Here is a 21,626-nt window from a genome sequence, read left to right as displayed (position 1 = left end):
AATGCATAGAAAAACGAATTATACAAAATTTAATTAATGCTCAAGTGATTAAAAATGCACATAGAAAAAAAATGAGTAATATAAATTCATAGAAAATAATTTTAAAATTAATTAACATTATACTCTATATTCTCATAAGCAACATTTTAAATGAAATGGTCTTCCAAGTTAGATATTCCATCACAATTTTTCCCCCTCTAAGGAATCTGTTTACTTACTCATTTTATATTCTGATGTGAAATTTAGTTTCATTTCATTCATTAATTTTAATTACAGGTTTTAAAAAAATGCAGGCAAGGAAAGATAACTAATGTCCAATTTCAACATTTATTACTTTAATTTGCATTCCTACATTCAGAAAACTAATTTGTAATGTGCAGAACAATTTGTACCTACTTTTGAATTGAAAAAGTTTTAAATTAACAACAACAAAAAAATGACAGCAATTGAACATAAACTTCACATACACAGAGTTATACAATAATCTATTTCCCCAAATTCCACATTTTTTCCACTTGCAATCATACACATTATATGAAATAAAATGCCATTTCAAAATTTTTACTTTAATGCCTTCTAAGGTCAAAATATCTGACAGATGACTAATATCATTAAGATATGCCTTACATACCTATTTCATCTAGCAACTGACATGCTTTCAAAGCTGCATACATTTTAGCAAGTTTCTTTCTTCTCATAGGAGCACTCTAAAAGTATAGTGTTTAAAGATTAAGTATTTGTCACTGATAAAAGAATTCAAAATTTCACTTTAAAAACAGTAAATTTTTTTTCAAAGCCAATTGCTGACTTAAAAAAAGATAACAGTAAAGTATTTCAAATTAGTTACTATCTGAGAGTGTAAATTAAAATCATAGTGAAGAACTTTTTATTTTGACAGTCTATATTAGATTAGCAAAAACAACTTATCTCTCAGTTCAACTATTACTTAGACATTTATTGAGTCTAGCACAAGATATTTACATTACATTAAATAAATATGAAAACATTTATCTCTTCTGTTGGATTAATAAAGATACTTTCATTTGCTTTAATGAATATTCAACTTTGTATAAATTTTGCTGTAAATAATTATGGAAGATTTAAAAAGATCAGTAAAACTGAAAGTAGCTTTCAATTCACTTTTTAAAAAGTAGTTTGGTACCTTGAAAATAGATGAAAACTGCAATCCACAATTTAATTTACATATATAAGTATAATTAATTTTACAAATATGTATGAAATAATAATATATAAATGTATTATTTCAATTATAGAAATATTTTATAAGCATTCTTTACTTCAAGTAATACAATGTACACAGTATAATTTATGAACAATACAATTATTCTGCTTCACTTTTGTGTTAATAACATGAGTAGTGTCCCCCCCCCCCTCCTTTGGGTGCTATATTTATACTTCTGCTATAATCAGTAATATAAATTAATTAAGCTATAGAGTCACATCACATAATATGTACATCTTCGGATTATAGTACAAGAAATAAAGCAACTTTAGATTAAATCTAGAATCTTCTTGCCCAAATAAATATAGGTATTTTATACTGTATTATACCCAAATATATCCTTTTTAAATGCATCAGATTATAATCAGAACTGTTCAAACTCTGTTGTTGGAACAGGATATAACAGTTTTATTATACAGTTGTAAGAAAACTAAACAGTTGTAATCTAAGTTGACAGATTAAAACTTACACAATAATTTCCTTTTCTCTATCCTTTTTTGCTCAATTCAATTACTTTTTACAAATATGCAATGAATTTTACTTTTAATAAACACTATAGCTAAAAAAGGATCCTATATCAAATTTCTTTTTATATTTGAATTTTATTTAAAAATGTATTTAAAAAAATGTAAATTTTGGAAAACTTGCAACCAACCTTCTGTGTGCATGCACACATATGTATATTCAATTAATACTTATTCAGAAACTCCTGAGGAGAAATGTTTCTTCACTAATATTGTTCATGTCTATCCCCATCCAATCACTTTCAAATAGATATTGTTATGGATCCTCGGGTTCTCTTGTAGTGGGTGTAAAGAGATGCAGAGTTAACAGGCCTCTGTGACAAATGATGCCTTTATTTAACATGAAGACAAATTAACTTTAATTAATTAACTTTATTTAACACAAGCAATACAGAGCCGTATTTAATTGTACAATGACGATAAGCTGGTCAAAACACTCAGGGAGAGAGCTCATTCAGCTATTAACCAGAGTTGAACTCAAAACATACTGCCTTCAGTTTGAAGCTGCCTTCCTTTTATAGTTCCCGGGAGGCAGGCTGAGAAAGTTCTGGGCGTATCTCAGTTCCTATTGGACGGATCGTTAAAATTCTCGAAGTTCCAGCATTATCTATTTTGTTGCCAAATTCGTTGCGAAAAGGTCACAAGCTCTGAAATAATTGATGCGACACCTGATCAGTACCCACAGAGCTGATCGTAAAACGGTCTTTCCTATAACACTATTCGTGCTGGGAAGCAGCATAAATAGTATTAATCTGTTAATATATTGTTACAAGTTTGTAACAATATATTAACAGAAATATTCATGTGAATTTCAGCACTGAAATTCAAAAAAATCAAGGAAAATAGAATTTTTTTCTTTATTTTTTTTAACGTATGAACTTGTCTGTGGTAATTTCAAACTGGAACTAATTATTTAACAATTTATCTGAATCTATTCAGCATTCTCTTGATAAAATGGCTTTTTTTTTTCTATACAACAAATTTATTTGTACATTTAATTAAAATTTCATATGTAAAATAATCTTCAAACTTCCCACATTTAATAGAATATAAAAAAGTACAATTGATACACACTAAAAGATAATTTTTTGAATTTCAAAATTATAAAATCCACATTATTATTAGATGGACGCTTAAGTTTATTATCTAAGGCATTTTGAAGAGCATGTCAATAACTTGTTAGATGTAATATACTAACAATTATTTCAGTTTAACTAAAGAAATAAGCTTACCACAATTATTTGCCGAAGTGGAGAATTAATAGGCATGCGCAAAGTGCATTCATATTCTTTTTGTATATTATCAGGATCAACAACACTGATGGACCATTGAGGCGCCAATTTAGTTGCCATATCTGAAGGTAAACTAGAACAGTACCTACATAAAACAGATATATTCTATACAAACATAATTGTTTTTATTTCAAAAATAATATTAATGTTTAGTAGTTAATTTTTGATTTAGTCATTCAAATTGGTTCAAATCCTACAGATTCCAAAGAAGCATGGTTATATAAATATATTTTCTCTCTCTCCCTCTGAATATATAATGTAAATATAATCTAGCAGAGACACTGCTGAATAAAAGAAACTTTTGAAATTTTTAGCTTTGATTTATTTCACTATAGAAGGCATTTTATGTACAAGAAGCAATGATAAAACTGAAATGTGTTTGCATCTTGATACAAGTGCAAAAGGGACAGAAATTTTTCTCTTCGATCATTTTACTAAGAAATTTTTATAGGGATTTCTTCGATATGTGCTAATTTAATAAGAATAATTTTTAAGAATTTATATTTTATCAGTGCTGAATAGCTTTTAAAAGTTTTACCTTAGCTTTCATAAAAGTTGCATAAATGAATATATTTTCAAAATCTATACTGCAGGCAATATAGATTTTAAGATGAAATACACTACAGTTTCTAATAGTTTTACTAGTTAAGATGGACTTGTTTTTATACTTCAAGTCAAAACTATGGATTGCCAATTCTGAATAAGAATTAATATACAGAATATGGTTAAGAAAAGCTTTCCTTTTTTTTTTTGTTATTACTTTTGCTTTTGTTTATTCTACACCTTTTTATTTCAACATTCCTTTCGACATATTTAAATCCTAATTTTGAAGTAAAATTAATTTTATAAGCATATGTATATAATCTAACATTGTATATATAGAATTACAAAAAAATGAATAAGATTAAGAAAATTTATAAAATTCTTAATGAGAAAAAAATTACCGATTAATTACTGAAATAGCAGAGCTCATAGTTATCCTAGGTCCATCAGGTCCTCTTGGCATATAAGGTGGCATGACTGAATCAGCCATATGAGCAGAAATTTCTTCTTCAGTAGGTGCAGTTCGATCATGACATTTTGACTGAAGCATCTAAAAAAAAAATGTATGATTATTATATTTCAAACCTGAATTTACGAAAGTGAATATCAAGTATGCTTCTCAATTTTTATAATTCCATTTTTTAAAATTTATTTATTTTCTTCCGGCTAACATAGATGCACTTGCATATTACTGCAAATATACTTCAAAATATGAATAAATTGTAAAATTCAATTTCCCTGCCTAATATGTTCTCTACAAAAAAGTGCCAAACTTTGTCAATATAGTTGTGATATTACACAAATAATCAATGAATTTAAAACTAACTACATGAATTTCAAATCTATTTCAGTGAATTTATTTTCAATTACTTTAATCTCTCACTATTAAGCATTTTTCATTATCCGTTATGTCCTTTTCTATTTATTAAATATATTATTTTACTGACTCAATTAAGAATCTAAAGAATGTTTTAAGTGTTTCTCGGTGAAATGCAGTTTTTGTATTGGATTACAGCCTTAATTTCAGTTTATAAATTTGAAGCGATAATTTGATAGGACACATATGTATGATGATTAAGGGGTTAAATTAATTTACCAGTGAAAAGTAAATTAATCTTGTAATGACTCCCAAAACATATTGAAAAACAAATTAATCTAACTTTGAAATTTTGTAACATCTATCATTTTTATCTGTTGACCCTAAGAAATTCAATTTCTTTTAAACCCTAAATATATATAGCATTTTATTTTAAACATTTATTGTTATTTCTTTCCATAAAAAAGTGCATATTGAATACACAGGCAATCAAGTGATTTTCAGCTTTTAAGGTAATTGCTATTTTAACTTTACAGATTAAAAATATCAAAAATTTGATAATTCGATGCATGAATCTGATTTATCATTTTTGTACAAGAGGTTAATTAATGAAATAAGTAATTTTATCTCAATAAAAATGAGATCCTTTGAGTTAATTAATATTTATAAAGAAAAATTTAAAAACAGTATAAATTATTCAAAAAAGCACATAAAGGAAAATTATTTATTTATTTTTTTTGAAAAATAGGTACATTATAACTTTTAGATTATATAGCATACATTATTTAATCTAATTTATCAAAATCACACCAAACTTTCATATATATAAATGTAACAATTCAAAAAAAAAAAACTGACTCAAACTAAAAATAAAGTTAATTAAGTTAGTCAATATTTTTTAAAGAAAGTTACAAATCAAAACAATACTTAATAAAAGAAAAGTTAGCAAATGCAAGCGTCCTGGCCTAGGAGTAGTGTGTCTTTCCTGTGATCTGGGCATCACAGGTTTGAGTCCTGGTTGTTCTTTACCCTGTGTTCTATTTCTGATGTGTGTGAAAAATCCCCCCTCTAAAAAGGGCTGTACAAGCAAATGTGTGAGTGTCATCTTCATATGAGATACAGTCAGACCTCTGCCCTCGGGTGCTCAAGGGTCTTATTGTTATTTCTTTCCATAAAAAAGTGCATATTGAATACACAGGCAATCAGGGGAAAGGAAGCTACTGCATCCTTTCCCCTGATCTTTTGTCTTAGTACAATAAATACAAGAGGGATAAGCAATAACAACAACGATTAGTAAATTATGCAATGAAACATAAACTATCTTTTAATTAATTGTAAACAATTATATCTAATGCTTTGAACATTGAATCATTTATAAATATATAAATACACATCAATGTAACATTTAAATTATGAGAGTTTGTGTTCAATTCTTACTCCATAGATTTTTTAAATATAGAAAAATGATAATGATCATTCCAGATAAAATAGTATTAATGAACTACAAGTGGTGTTCAAATGAAAAGGTACAAAACAACACTGTGGGTATAAATGAAGACTTTTTTACAATACACCATAGGCCAGAGAACAATTCCATTGATTAATGAGCCAAAGGATACCTTGTTATCAGAATTCCTGTGGCCTTCACAGCATCTTTGAGTTCTCCGTCCGAGTTGAAGTGCCTCCCTTTCAGATGTTTTTTAAGGAGACCAAACACATGAAAATCACAGGGAGACATTTCCGGGCAGGAGGGCGGATGGTTGAGCTGCTCCCACTCAAACTTGGCGAGTTCCACGTGTGTGATCCTGAAGATGTGAGGACGCATGTTATCATGAAACAGAACCACACCCTCCATAAGTAGCCCCGGTCTTTTGTTCTTGATGAACATGCGTAGTCTTCAGAGTGTCTCACAGTACACATTGGAGTGTATGTTTCTTCTGTGCTCGAGGAATTCAACAAGTATGGGACCTTCAACGTCGGAAAAGACGGTGAGCAACACCTCGCTTGCTGATGCCCCGACTTTTATGGGGAGATGACAATGTATGCTTCCACTGCATGCTGCCCCGCTTTGTCTCTGGCTCACAGTGACGGCACCAGCTCTCATTACCTGTGATGATCCACTCCAGTGGAAAGTGGGGTCTTCATGATACTGAAACAGATGTTGAAGTGCTAGTCCCATATGCAGTTCCTTGTGCTGGTCGGTCAGCTGCTTCAGAACCCTGTGCGCACACTTTCCGATAATGCAACCGGTTGTGAATAATTGTCCACACTATTCCAAAGCTGACATCCACCTTCACTGCCAACAATCGCAATATGACATGCCGATCACTTCTCATTAGGTCGGCCACATTGTTGATGAGTTCGGTTGTGATGACTGTGTTTGTCTGGCCTGGTCTTGGATCATCAACCAAACTCTCATGGCCGGCACGAAAATGGGCACTCCATTTTCTCCCTGACTTGTCTGACACCCAGTCTTTCCAAGGTGACTATCTGGCGATAAATAGCGGCTGGTGTTACATCTTCCGCTGTTAGAAATCGGATAACGCTACGCTTCTCCTCACTCATCGAATTTTGCCATGTGAACGCTATCCTGTCTTCACATGCACTGCCACGTCAACTGGAAGGTGCTCTTTATAAGTGCCTCTGCTCTCTCCTGCGCTGAAGACTCCTATCGCATCCCTAAATGTCTCGCTACATTTTCCCATATTGGCATAGGCAAGTATGTTAATGGTTACATTGTTACGTCGTTTCATACCTTTTTATTTGAACATCCCTTGTAAAATGGAAATATTGTACAAAAATTATATGACTATATTAACAAATTTAATTTGCAATGTGGTAAATTTTTTTGTATAAATATTAGCGGGAGATATTAAAGAAAGAAATAAAACTTTCCACTTTAGGGTTTTTGACAAATCTAAAAATCTCTATAAAATTAGTTCTGAAAAAGCATAATTCACATAAAAGAAAAATATGTTTCTGAAATGAAAGTATAATGAATTAAATATTAAAAACTTACTGTTTCAATGGTTTTAAAACTGACCAAGTCGTCCATAAACTTTTCAAACATGTCTCTTTCTTCAATAAGTAAAACATAATTGGAATTTTTTGCACGGGCTCTACCTTTGGATTGGACATAGGAACGGAAATCAGCAGGCAAGTCAAAACGAACAACAAGATTACATTGCCTAATATCCATTCCTTCCTCCAAAACTTGAGTGGCAACTAATACATTTAGCTGTTTCTCTCTAAAATCCTTCAATTTTTTTTGCTGAAGTTTCTCAGACATAGAAGTCTCAGCAATACCCATGGCTCCATGGCCAACAACAAATTCAGGTTTCAAGAAACTTAATTCAGCGTATTTTTTCTTTATTTCCAATAGCCACTGATAAAGGGCATAAGCAGTGACTCTCTGTTCAACAAATATGATTGAACAAAGATTAACAGCTTCATTCTGATCTTTCCTTTGTTTGTTGATTACAAAATATTTAAAAGGATCTTGTTCAAAAAGAACATCTTGGATTTCCGGAAGGTTTTCACGAACTTCCACTACATTTTTCTTGGCTGCTAAAAAAATGTTAATCAGCCTCTTTAGCTTGTGAGGCATAGTATCAAGGTTTGTGCCATTGGAATCCATATCTAAAGTTTTGCAACTCTCTTTAACTTCCTTCAGAAAATTTTGAATATCAACTAGCATTTTCAGAAAATAATCAGGAAATTGCCTAGTCAACAAAAATTCAACTTCTCGAGCATATATTTCTGCAGCTTTGTATGCACACCATGGGCCTAAATTTTTCAGAGTTAAAAAAAGTGAATTCAAACACTTTAAAGGCTTGTCAAAGAATGTTATATCTTCGTGAATGAGACTAGTTTTTTCCATGATTGCCTTCTCTGCTTTTGCCTCATTGATCTTCTTTACTATTCTAGATAAAAGTTCACCATTTCCAGGTTCATATCTGTTATATAAAACAATATATTCTGTAGGATCTGTTCCATATTTCTGAATGTCTGTTAAATCACTTGCTGTAACAATTGTGCTTCTTAAGTTCTTCTCAAGGTCTCTTAAATTTTTTTCCAATTTAGTGGGCTTGCATTTCCCATTAAGCAGAGACGCAGTCAACCCAAAAATTCTTGGCATATCATCTGGAGGAAGATTTATAAAACATTTAAGAGCTTGACGGTATGGATGATCACCTTGGCAACGATGACACTCATCTAAGATCAGCAATTTTATTTGCTTTAGAGCAATAAAAGCATGGTCAACAATGATTCTAAATATTTCTCCAGTCATAACAAAAACTTCATTCTTTTGAAATTCAGTGATCCATTGGTCTTTGTCCCAAGAATCTACACCCATTTCACCATAATAGCCACCAACAACAAGATCAGTGTGATTCCTGATGGTTTTTGCTTGTTGAGTAACAAGAGGCACTGGAAATAAAGAAACATAAGAAATAAATTTTGATTTTTTACTTTGAAAATGGGTGAGGGGGTCAATAATCAAAGTTATAGAAGTTTTTTTTTAAAAAAAACAAATTTAATGGTTTTATTGTAACCATGAATTTTGATTCAAAACTCTCCAAATGAGGATAAATCCTCAATTAATAAGGTTGGGGCAATGTTTGAAGTACTATGCACTTCATCATAGGAGCATGTATATAGGAGAAAAGTCAGAGTGACAAAGAGATGGGAAGTGGAAGCTGCTTGGTTGTATTGAAGAGAACTGGATTGGATTGCCATTTAGGGCACCAAAATTTTTTTTCAAATATAAAATTATGAGTCTTTTGATTGTAATTGTTCTTTTTAGCTATATATTTGTTCTGAACAGAATGTAGAAAGCAACTTTATTAAATTGCCAATCAGAATGCTTAAAATTCCTATAAATGCAAGTAGTTAAATTCATGAGTTTCTATACTTTAACAAGTAATTTTGGTTTTATCTCTATATCATAGAGTAAATACTGCTGGTAAATGGAAATATACCTGTGAACTGATAGAATTTTGTCTTAATTCTTCCTTTAATAGTTTTAAGTGAAATTATAGCACTAAAATTATGATAATTGTAATATTTAATGAAAATCATAGACATGGAATTGAAGAGGAACTAGAACAAATTAGAATCTTGTCGAAAGTATTTTTAGGTTTTCAGCAGTAATTCATACATTTAATAAAATAGGAACTATATAGATAATTTACTTTTATCTGAAAAAATTCTTTGTACGCAGATAGCAGCAACTGACATTCAGAGTTGCCACTTAAATCTGGAAAAAAGTTCCTTGTGTTTTCCCTGTATGTATATTCAAGATATGAGCAAATACAAAAATAGCACTCATGTACTAGTTATAATGCAATATGATTTTAAGAAATGGAAAAAGCAAGGAAAAGAAGCAGCAATTTAGCCTTATTTGAAATAGTATATTAAAAAATTTTGATAATTACATTAAAAAAAACAATTTCTCTTTATTTATTATCTAGAATTTAGCAAGGCAAAATTCATATATTAAGGGGAACATATATTACCTTATATGCTCTTTAACTGTAAGTCAGACATAAAACACTTTTGTTACCATGATACAAATCATTATATGACTACTGAACAACAACAACAACAACAAAAAAAAAAAAAAAAAATGCTTTTTTTTAAATTATTATTTATTTATTTTTGCTAATTCATGTATTTGGACATCAATTTCTGCAGATTTTTCAGCTATCAGTTTCCTGCAGCTAATCCTTAACAAATAAGGTACGCACATTTTTAGCTATTTCACTTTCAATGAACATATGTGAAAATATTTCCGATATATCATTGAATGCATTAAAGGACAAAGCAAAGAAGTTTTAATCCCCATTAAAATCCAGCTTTAAATGATTATTCTTGAACTAAAAACTTCGAAATCGGTTTATTTTCGGGCATTAAATTTGATGTTTTCAGACCTGACATATCACCTTCTCCGTCATTCCTATAGATATAAATTATATTAATTATGACTTTTTTAAACTGACACGCAATTTTGTTTCCCTTTTTTTCGAATAACTAATAAGTGTCTGTTTTTCTATATTAATTAGGCTTATTATTTTTTTACAAAGCGAGCAGAACGCAACAAAAGGATTTTGCAAGACTTCTCAAACCCTTTTAAGAAAATCAGGCTTAATATTTTTATTCATCCAATTTGTACTAAACACAGATTTTGAAGAGCTCATTGTGTTTTAATAAACCACCATGATGCCGACTAAATATTACTATTCCCATTAGAGAAATGCATTCTAATCTTTCACACAGTTACAGAAGTCTAGCACATGCTGATTAGCTGCAATTCGGGAATCTTGCGGAAAAAGAACAACATGTTTCACAAATCAAAACTGTACTGATATATATATACAGAAAAAAGGAGACAGAATAGAAAAGATGCGAGCTTCTGCACTATACAATCATAAATAGTATTGTTTCATTTTTTAAGCGATGACTCCAATCTTTTATCCTTGCAGTCTTTAGAGATAAACATTTTTTTTAGATGGGAAAAAAAAATTAACTAAGAAACTTAAAATTCCTTGTATTTTTCCAGTTTTTATGAAAATTTTCAAATTTTTCCTGAGTTTTCCCAGTTTTTTTAGTCGATTTTTAAATTCCCTGTGTTCATCCAGTTCTCTCAAAGGTATTTCAACTCCGATTCAACAAAATCTGGTAACATTTATAAATGCATTTTTTTAATTAAAAAAATCTGTATGTTACTTTGCTTTGTAAAAATAATGCAACACATGCTTTTTTGCCCTAATTTCATTCAAGTACTTGTTCAGTTCTTCATAAAATCCCAAGAATTATAAAGATAAAACTAAAATATTAATTGATTTGGGTCATTATATAATTGTATATGAATTTCTGTGAATCTGAATTCATTTAAAATAATCAGTGATGCTTATTTAGAAGTGAGCAATGCTTGAATCTCCCACGATCTTAATCAATTCACAAGTTATTTGACTTTTAATACAGCTCTATTTTAAAGCAATGATATAATGCTGTATAATAAATGAACTCTATAACGTCCAGAAAATCACATTCCAAGCTTGTAAAACAGGTAAAAAGTATAAATAATTATATTATCATTATATATCTGAATATTGTGGCATATTATTTATTCTGAATGTTATGCTAAAATCTTGAAATCAAACAGCCCTCCCCAAATGCAAACAAATCCAAACATTCGAGAAAATTTCATTTCTGGCTGATCTTGGGATGATGGAGAACTGGTAAAAGTTTTACAATTATTATAGAGAGATTTAATTTTAGCATATACAAATAAGATTACAGAACAAACAATTATGTTAAATTTATCTTTGTCAACAATACTTATTTACATCGGTATAATAACAAATATATATATATATATATTTAAATTCTGGGAAAAGGAATTTATTATGAATATACAATTCATACTAATTACTAAAGCTATCTCATTATAACAGAGTGACTAAAGAAACTGTCAAAATAATTTCCTAACCTATGACTACTAAATATATTAGTATTTTGACTGCTTGTGTATTACACTTAAAATCCAAAAAATTACAAATAATATTAATTTCAAAAAAGAAATATTAGTTATTAAAATATTAAAAATAAAAAAATTATTTTAAAACAACTGATCCTGCTCTCAATGAATTAGAGTTTAAAAGCACAGACAAGATATAAGTGGAAGGGTTATACAGCACTTACCAGTTGGAACAAGAAAAAAAATTCTTTTCCCACCTTCATCAAAAGGTTTACGTACTTCATTAGCATTTTCTCTAATTAGCATTACAGCTATGAAAGTCTTTCCTGTACCAGTGCCTAAACAAGCAATTGTATTCCTCTGTTTAGCAGCTTCTAAGATCTCAATCTGCAGAAAACATTTTTAAAAATTTGATGTAATGAAGTTTACACAATTGCAGAATAAATGAATATTTAAAATGAGAATAAATTATTATAAAGTTAAATTTTTAAAGCATGTTTTAAAAAGCCATACTCAGAGAGAAAATTTCAAAACAATAACAACCATAATAATTTTTTTCTACTATCCTTTATAAAAACAACACTTATGAGAAAATTACATGGCATATAGTTTGTAAAAGTGTTATTCAATAATAGCAGATACATTTTTTAAATTCTTTATTTTTAAATATTTTGCTTTAGAAGTTTAAACATTTTACATTAGTAGTTTCTACTAAACGTGAATAAATTCACCTTTTATAATCTATTTCAAATTTCTCCCGAGACTTAAGACCATTAAGTATTAATCCACTGATTCTACAAATCCATTTTCATCAAAAGTCATTTACAAAAAAAGTTACAGGGTTGCCATGCTATAGTGTGGAGAATTTCAGTGACATGCCAGGTATTACATTAAGTCATGCAAAACAGGAATTCAATAATCAAAAACTTTAAATGCATTAAAAAAGTTCTTTTTAAAAAAAATGTGCTTCTTTGTGTGATATATGAATGACCAGTCTGATGGTAAGAAGTTTTAATTAAGATCATCACAGTGTTAATAGTTATTAAAAGCACTAAAATGTTGTATCATATCCCATATGTGATTTTATAATCTCTGTGGAACTCAGACAAGCCTTTAAAACCATCAAAAATATATTGTACATCATTCTCAATCAAGTAATGAAGAAATAAAATTCATGAAAAGTATTGAGGAAGTTTTATTGGGATGAATGCAAAATTTGAAAATGCAATCATTTTTTATCATAAAATTTAATCATAATAAGATTAAACAAAATCAAGTTCTGCCATCTAACTTTAAAAAAGTGCAACTGAATACTGAATCAATTATATTTAGGATTAAATGATGTAAAGTCTGAAATAAAATAACTGATAAACTAAGTCACCAAAAATTGCAAAGAGATAATGCAAAGTGTTTCCATTGATAAAAATAAATTTCTTTTAAACAACCTCCAGAAAGGCAAATGCAATGTAAGCACTGTCAAGAAAACTGGAATTTTTTTAAAAAAAAAATAAGTGAAGAACAATAAATTTACTATAGGTATTACTATAATAAATTAAATGTCACTACATAAGAATTATTGTTTTATAATTTTATTCTATTCACTCAGAATGTACAATTTGCCCTTATATGATTTAAGTGCATATATTCTAATAAGCATGTTAAAGAAATCGGTTCTGTATTTCTGAAAATTTGATTGGCTAATCCAAGTAAAATTTGATGGTAATAATCTATTTGATTTGAACTGATAGGAATGTAATATATTTAATTTAATTTAGTGAAATAATTTTGAATTTGAGATTACAGTTTTTTAATTTCATTATATCAATTTAGGCTTTGATTTTAATTAATTGAACCAAAATATGTATAAAATCATAGTTACAATCTTTTAAATAAATAATATGCTTATGTTAAAATGCTACCTCAAAGAATTTTTCTTTCTCCTTTCCTCGAGCTTTCCTCAAATTGTCTAATGCTCATGTAATGATAAATAAAATATTGGTACAATTAAAAAAAAATAATAATAAAAAAAAACTTTTTCTGCATTTACATGTTTTTAAATTTTATCGATCTCTTGACTGTGAAATTCATTAATTTCTATGATACATCAATTACTTAATAAATCTTACTTGGTCAGTTGCTTTTAAACTTTAAACCTAATGGGCAAGTGATTTAGTTTAGGTTTTTGAACTGAATTAAATAGCAATGTAATAAAATCTAAACACTTGCTCTTCTTTCTTATATTACAATCATCATAAATATATAGATATAAAAAAAATCCGTAATTATGATGAAGAATTGTGCACAAAACAAACAATGACTGATCTTTTTTAATTGTAAAAATGAATATCTACTAAATCCTGAAATACTAAGAAAAAGAATAATAAGCATGTCTTTTCTTATTATTGATATTTATTAGCAGCTATATCAAAGCTTTTGTTTATCATTTGAATGTATATGTTTTCAATAATTTATACATACACATATATATGAATGCACATTATAAACAGAAAACCTAGTTAGACTTGATTGAAATTGAAAAAAAACACGAGTTCTATAAAAACAGATTAATGTATTATAATCCATAAACCACATTATATAACATGGATGCTATTAATATGAAAATTAATGGCAAATCTAAAGTTCTAGAATTTACATTACCTCCTTTATTGGACATCTTTACAGGATTGCCTAAACACAAAAGTACTAATGAAACAGAACTAGATTATAGATTTTAAAATGACCTATTAATAGTGCTTATGAGAGAAATAGATTCAAAATTCTAGTCAACAAGACCAGATGAATAGACAATGACAATTCAGGAAAGAAAACATCCAAAAGAATTAAATGAGTTTCCACAATATGCAATACTTGATTTATAATTTTTAATTCAGAATAAAAGATAAATTTATTTACTAGAGAAAAAAAACTAGAAATATCAATTTATGACTCTGAAATAAGACACAAATATTGAATCCTATCCACATAAAAACAATCAATACACCATCATAATTTTAAATGGCAATCCCTTCCGTATAATTTTAATTTATAGGTATAATAAAGAAATTCAACATATGAAAAAGTTCATTTTAGCAGCTAATAATATTAAAATTAGTATAAAATATACAATTTTAGTAAAGCAGGAATCATTCAGTCAGTAAAGGAATACAATCCTTACACAAATCAAACCATATTTTATTTTGGATTCTAACTTTTTTGGGTATATTTTTAGTACTTTTTTATATTTTACTAAATTTATGAAACAAAATTTATTGAAAAATTTCCTAATAAATTATAAAGCAAAGATGTAAACCTATCTACATTATCCCTAGTAAATAGTATGCATGTTCATTTCAATAGAAACAATTTCATTAGTATGCAAATCAAAACCACTTCAATAATTTCTGGATAACTAATTTTACAAATATTGTTATGAAAATTGGGAATTGATGTATAAATATCAATTTTCTAAACTTTAAAAAAAAAGAGATGAAAACAAACCTGATAATCTCTAGGTATGAAGGACTCAGAATCATTTATTTCGTCTGTTCCTTTAAGTCTTTTATTAGAAGGATGCTTGTCAGGTGCCATTTCTGCATGAAAAAAACCCAACTTCATTATAAATAATTAAAATCCTTATCTAGTACCTTTTCTGTATTAAAAAAAGTTTTCCAAATCACAAGATTAAAAAATAAAAATATGATTCATTAAACAATATATAAATACATACAAAAAATATTGAGATATTTAAAATATAATATAATTATTATATAAATAAAAATTAATTGATCAAGAATATTTTAATAGTGAAATCTACATTGCTATGCATCATGTATACTTATTAATAGGTATAGTAAAAATTTCAAGGTCTTTATCATATATATCATATGATGAAGATAATTTATATCATCATACAAACTTACTGCACCTATAAAATCATTTGAAAGCAAGAAATTTCATCCCAGATATGTATATTAATCCACCTTTTCATATATAAATCCAATATGTACGATGACTTTCAGTTTATATTAATCTTCCAAGCAGTTATTTATTTTTTACACCTAATATTTAAGAAATTGCACAGATAGCTTTAAAAATATATAAAAGGAAAATATTTTTTCTAGTATGCAAATCGAAAAAAATATATTTATCAGAAAATATTTTTTGTACTAAAATATAAATTCAGTTACTCCTAAATGCATTATATTTTCGAAAGAGAATAAAATTTATAATAAAATGCATTTAGAAAATTTGCTTAGGAGTCATTAAAAATGAACAAAACTTTACAGCTTGTCTATTTCAAATGAGAATTCTTGACCTTAAAAAAATATATGAATAATAAAAAACATCAGGACACATTAGCAGAATACAGCAATGATATCTTTAACAGTTAAAATAAAACAAACGTTAATATTTCCAACTCTGCAATCACTGAACTTGTATTAATTTTTGCAATTAGATTGGAAATAGAAATTTATAAATCATATGCATCAAAAGAAAGAAAAAAAATTCAATTCAACCTTGAGAATGTTCTTATTAAAATAAGAAATGTTTATATTGTTATGTTTATTTCTATTAACAGAGCGATTTTTAGATGACTAAATTAAAATTCTCGTTTCCAAATCTTTAACCTTCACTAAGCATGGAAGAGAAATTCTTAAAACCAAATTTAAAAAAAGAAAACCCTACTTTTTAATTATTATGCAAGTAAAAAACTTTAATGAGTAATATATATTAATACCAGACTTCTTTTACCGATTAATATAAAATTAGCTATTTCAAGAAAAATTTAAAATATTATTAAAACAGTAATTAAAATAAGCAATAAGGATAAATTTACAATGAAAGAATCTAAATAAAAATAATCTTCATATAAGCATTTTTATTATAATCTGCTCAATGAAAAAAATGTACCATAAAGTGTATAATGGTACATAAGACTTATTTTTGCCAATTTTAAATTGAAGAACTTATCTAGTATTGTGTAAGGAAATATGCTTTTCAAAACAAACAGTTAACATTTATTTTAAAAATCAAAGGCAACTATACCCAACATCTTATAAAGGTAATAATTATGAAAGAGATATTTATTCTTTTACTCTTATATGTTAAGTGAGAAAACGAAATTACAGGTTGAAATCCATTGAAATGCATAACAGCAAATAAAAATGTTGATGCCTATATAAATATAAATAACAATCATCATGACTATGTATGTACATTTGAGCTTTCCCATATCTCTTCTTAAGCAATGAAGCTGAATTTAATCAAATAATGCTCACTTATCATTTGAAATAAGTGAAAAAATACTGCCAACTATTCACGAAATAAAAATCTATTAAAAATAAAATTAGATATTAATTAAACTTTTACCCTTTTTTCATATTTTAAATTATTTTAACATTTTTATTAAATTTATCTTTTATTTAAATGCATCTTTTGACAAGATTTACATTGGTGTAGTGATTTAAACATGCTTAAAAAATAGATTTGGGTCCATCCCTCAAATTCAAATGAAGACAACCTTTCTTATACTCAAATATATGCAAACAAAATTTACATTACTAATATTGCAAATATTATTAGATTTTGGTGAAAATTAGTTATAGTTTTTTTTTTAAATAAATTATCTGGTTTAATTGATATTCTAATCTTCATTTTTTTTTAAATGTTAAAGAGATTTTGAATAATATTACACAAACTAAATTTTTATGTCAAAAATATTAGATTTAAAATTATTTTAATCCTAAGCAATGTTGGCTATATCAATATATATATAATAAAAGTCTGCCATCAAATGTAATTCATGACATTAAAATATAAGGGCTTTAAACTGTTAATGTATTTAGTCAACATTAAAATATTTTCCTTATTTGTCAAACTTGGAATTACTAATCATTTATAAAAATGTATATCATGCTTTGCAACAAGGAAAACAATGCAACATTTCTGAAAAATAATATTGCTTTTTATTACTTATGAAAAACTTAAAATAAATCATTTGACTTACTAATTTATGCAGTTATATGATTATGCAATACACATTTCAGGAAATCCTTTTGATTCAATTAAGAATCTAAGGAATATTTGAAATATTCCTGAAATCCACACAACATTATATCACATCATAATATCTATAATCAAATAACTTTTACCAAATCACTTTGTGATGCATATTACACAAGAAACAGGCAAGTGTATAAGAAATTGCATGTATCTTAACGCATACAAGATTATGTCTATTAGTATCAGTTAAGTGGAACTATTAGCTTACAAAAAAAAAAAAAAAAAAAAAAAAGTCATAATACAGAATAATTATCATTTCAGAAATATAACATGCATTCTATAAATACTCCTTGTCAGTTAAGTTACTTTGCAAGGTACGAACTACCATTTAGTATTTGATTTGGAAAGTAGTCCATTTTTTTGTTGATATACATTAATGAACATACTTCAGTGTAAGAATACAAGAACTCAATGAAGTTAGGATATTTTAATACTAATTATCTCATCATATTATAGATAATTAAAACTGTACCTATTCAGCTATAGTATATATATAACAATAAAATATAACTTTAATCTATCGAATCTGTTGCTGTCTTAAGATTATCCAATGCTAAAAAATTGGATTTTTGCATTATCTGAAATATTATTTTATTTTCAACATAACCCTAAGAATAAAATTTAAACTCTTTACTCCTTCAATTCTTCATTTAAATCAAATAAAAAAAAATTCCATGTCATAGATGGAATAAAAAGATTCACAGAGCAATATTTTATTATTTAACAAGGCAATTAAACAAATCAATATCAATTTTTTTTAATCAGTGTGGATTATATTTTAAATTCAGAAACATTAAAGCTACAATAGTTTTTTTCATTTAGTCAGAATGAATGTGAAACTTTATCATTTAAATACAGAAGTCAGCACTTAAATATTTTACAAAAATACAAAATTTAAATACAAAATACATATTTTTATATCATTCAAATCCAGGTTTCTTTAAGTCATATAATTCAAGATCTTCAAATATAGTTCCTTTTACCTAATATTCCAACAATACAGCTACCAACTTCATTCTAGCAAATAAAAAAAGTTGATTTCAACATTTTATGACATTAAACAAATAAACACTTATTATAATTTCGTTGCAATAATAAAAATTCAATCTGATCACACAGCTCATAACATGTAAACACAACTAGAAACGATATTTCATCATCCGGGGAAATACCTTCATCTAGATAAGGAAATTGTCCTAAAAAAGGGGATTCCCGTTTGTTTTTTTTTTGTTGTTGTTGTTGTTGTTGTTTTTATCTTCTAATGCACACTACTAAAATGCATACATATAAGGCATTGAAAACTAAATTAATGAATAATCCAAAGAATGACTACTTTTAATCACCGGAGCATTAAGAATCATAGGAAAGAAGCGAGGATTCCCCTCCCAAAACTTAGATGGGGAGGGGGAAAAAACTGCCGATCTACATGGATATTATCAATTCAGAAGCAACAGTGTCCAATTAAATTCTAAAATAATGTAAAAATAATTTCTCTACAATTTTAAGTGAAAAAAAAAATCTCTACCTTTTTGTTAGTTTGCAGCACAGACTTAGAGATCCAGGTAATCAAGAAATATGGGTCGATAAACTGATCTTAAAGCAATTTTATATATTTAATTTTAGTTGAAAGTGTTACTAAAAATATGGCGATTATTGCATTGAGAAATAACATAACTCAAATTTTATGTATTTCAGAGATCCACAACGATTCAGACTCATTCACCGATTATTTTGTTTATGTTTAAATAGAACGGGAAAATACGAACCGAAACTTTAAATGATATTGCCAGATGCAAAAGTTACAGAAAAAATTGATTTTTATTTATTTGATTGTAAGCAACGTCAAAGAAATCAAATTTAAAATTTTTGCAGATTCGACGAGAAATTTGCAAAATTACAGCAGAAATGAATGAATGAATTCGAAGAATACTTATGAATTGAATGAATTTGAAATAGAACAAAAGAAATTCAATTTTTACTGAGATGGACCAATTTTGTACACTAGAGATTGGAGTAAGAATCAAAATTTTCTCATGAAATGCAAACAGTGACAGATTTACATTAGCCCAGTAGCAGCAAAGTATTGAAAAATATTATGGAATAGCTGTTGAATAATATTACCAATATCGAGAAATATCGAACACAAAATCAACAATATTGTGTAATACTGTCAAAAATATGTCATTATGTACTGAAGAAGGGACGAATTTTTTAAGTCTTGCTACCAAAAAATGTTGGCACGCAAATATTAATTTTTTTTAAATTGTATTTTAAAATATTCATTAGATTTCAAATACTTAGAAAACTTATCTTAAAAAAATAATGCTGTCAATAATTTAAGTGACAATCATTTCAAATGATCTATTGATGATAATGCAAAAGTCATATACTTCTCCACCAAGTAAAATACAATATTGTATAATACCATAAAACTTGGGAAAATAGAATCATTTAATACTATTTAAAATAATGAAATATTTCAAAATGTGAAACTTTTGTTATGTGGATGTTGGCTATAATATTCAAATTCGATGACGGCTTAACAAAAATAACTTTATTTTACGGAAACATAAGAAGAAAGATACAGTTGTAGTTAAAAAAATGCAGTAGAATAAAATCTCGTGCACGTATAATAAATTGCTTGCAGGATCACGCAACTTAAACAGTGACGTCGTTTTGATGAAAGCAGGTCCACCACAGTACTCGACGGCCAGATCTGGTTACACAAGGTGGTGGAGCAGTATTCGAAGGTAACTCAGGAGTCGACAAAGAAGGTTCAAGTACTGACTGCTTTGAAGATGAAACTGCGGCTGATGGTGGTGATATGATTGGTGCAGGTGAGAGATGATAATTTTCGAAGAACGCAGGCTTCACACGATCAATGCTGATCGTGGATTCTTTACCGTTCTTCTCAATTGTAAAAGTTTTATCAGTACGTCTGAGTACACATTTAATACGGCACTCCACCCCAACACCGTGCACGAAGCACATCGTTGGCCGTCTGAGTACACAGTAAGGGCCATCATATGATGCTTGCAAGGGTTTCTTAATTGCGTCGTGGCGCACGAACACATGACTGCAAGACTCTAAAGCCGGATGTATAAATACGTTTTTATTACCGTGAGATGCAGCTGGTGCACGTTTGAGTTGCTCCATCACAGTTCGTAAATTCATTAAAAAATCGTGAGGTTCGACGTTAAATGAAGGGGTCTCAAAAAATTCCGTAGGTAGTCTCAGGGTTGAACCATAAACTAATTCTGCTGATGTGCACCACAGATCCTCCTTTAATGCCGTTCGGAGTCCAAGTAAAACAAGTGGAATTGATTCAGTCCATTTCGTGGGTGCGTGATATCTGAGACTTTGCTTTAAAGAACGATGAAATCGCTCGACAATTCCATTGCTAGATGGGTGATAAGGAGTTGTTCTGATCTTTTGGACACCCAGAAGTTTGCTCAGCAAGGAAAACAAATTGCTTTCGAATTGTCGTCCCTGATCCGTCGTGATGACTGAAGGTAAACCGAAGCGTGAGATCCACTGATCAATGAAGGCACGCGCAACGGTTTTGGCAGAAATGTCAGAGATGAGAACTGCTTCAGGCCATCGTGTGAAACTATCTATACAGGTTAATAAGTATTCACAGTTATTTGAAGGGGAAAGAGGT

The 21,626-nt window shown here is 28.3% G+C and overlaps 1 protein-coding gene across 2 annotated transcripts in view; it reads right to left on the bottom strand.

Moving 5' to 3' along the window:
• The window catches only part of LOC129980935 (endoribonuclease Dicer-like), a 52,644-nt gene extending 32,933 nt beyond the window's left edge, over positions 1 to 19,711 (bottom strand). The window contains exons 1-8 of one of the 2 annotated variants that reach the window (XM_056091441.1): positions 19,491 to 19,711; positions 18,949 to 18,982; positions 15,401 to 15,492; positions 12,127 to 12,289; positions 7,439 to 8,850; positions 4,004 to 4,152; positions 3,000 to 3,144; positions 632 to 707 (exon numbers count right to left, since the gene is read on the bottom strand). In XM_056091441.1, coding sequence (XP_055947416.1) covers positions 632 to 707; positions 3,000 to 3,144; positions 4,004 to 4,152; positions 7,439 to 8,850; positions 12,127 to 12,289; positions 15,401 to 15,490 — 2,035 coding nt within the window. In that variant the 5' untranslated portion in view covers positions 15,491 to 15,492; positions 18,949 to 18,982; positions 19,491 to 19,711. The remainder of the gene's footprint in view (positions 1 to 631; positions 708 to 2,999; positions 3,145 to 4,003; positions 4,153 to 7,438; positions 8,851 to 12,126; positions 12,290 to 15,400; positions 15,493 to 18,948; positions 18,983 to 19,490) is intronic. The other variant, XM_056091440.1, reaches the window with a different exon arrangement.
• Positions 19,712 to 21,626: the final 1,915 nt, after the last annotated feature.

This window comes from Argiope bruennichi, chromosome 8 (genome assembly GCF_947563725.1).
Source record: "Argiope bruennichi chromosome 8, qqArgBrue1.1, whole genome shotgun sequence".
Classification (NCBI taxonomy): domain Eukaryota; kingdom Metazoa; phylum Arthropoda; class Arachnida; order Araneae; family Araneidae; genus Argiope; species Argiope bruennichi.
The sequence above is the reverse complement of the archived record's forward strand: the minus strand, read 5'-3'. Positions and strand labels throughout refer to the sequence as shown.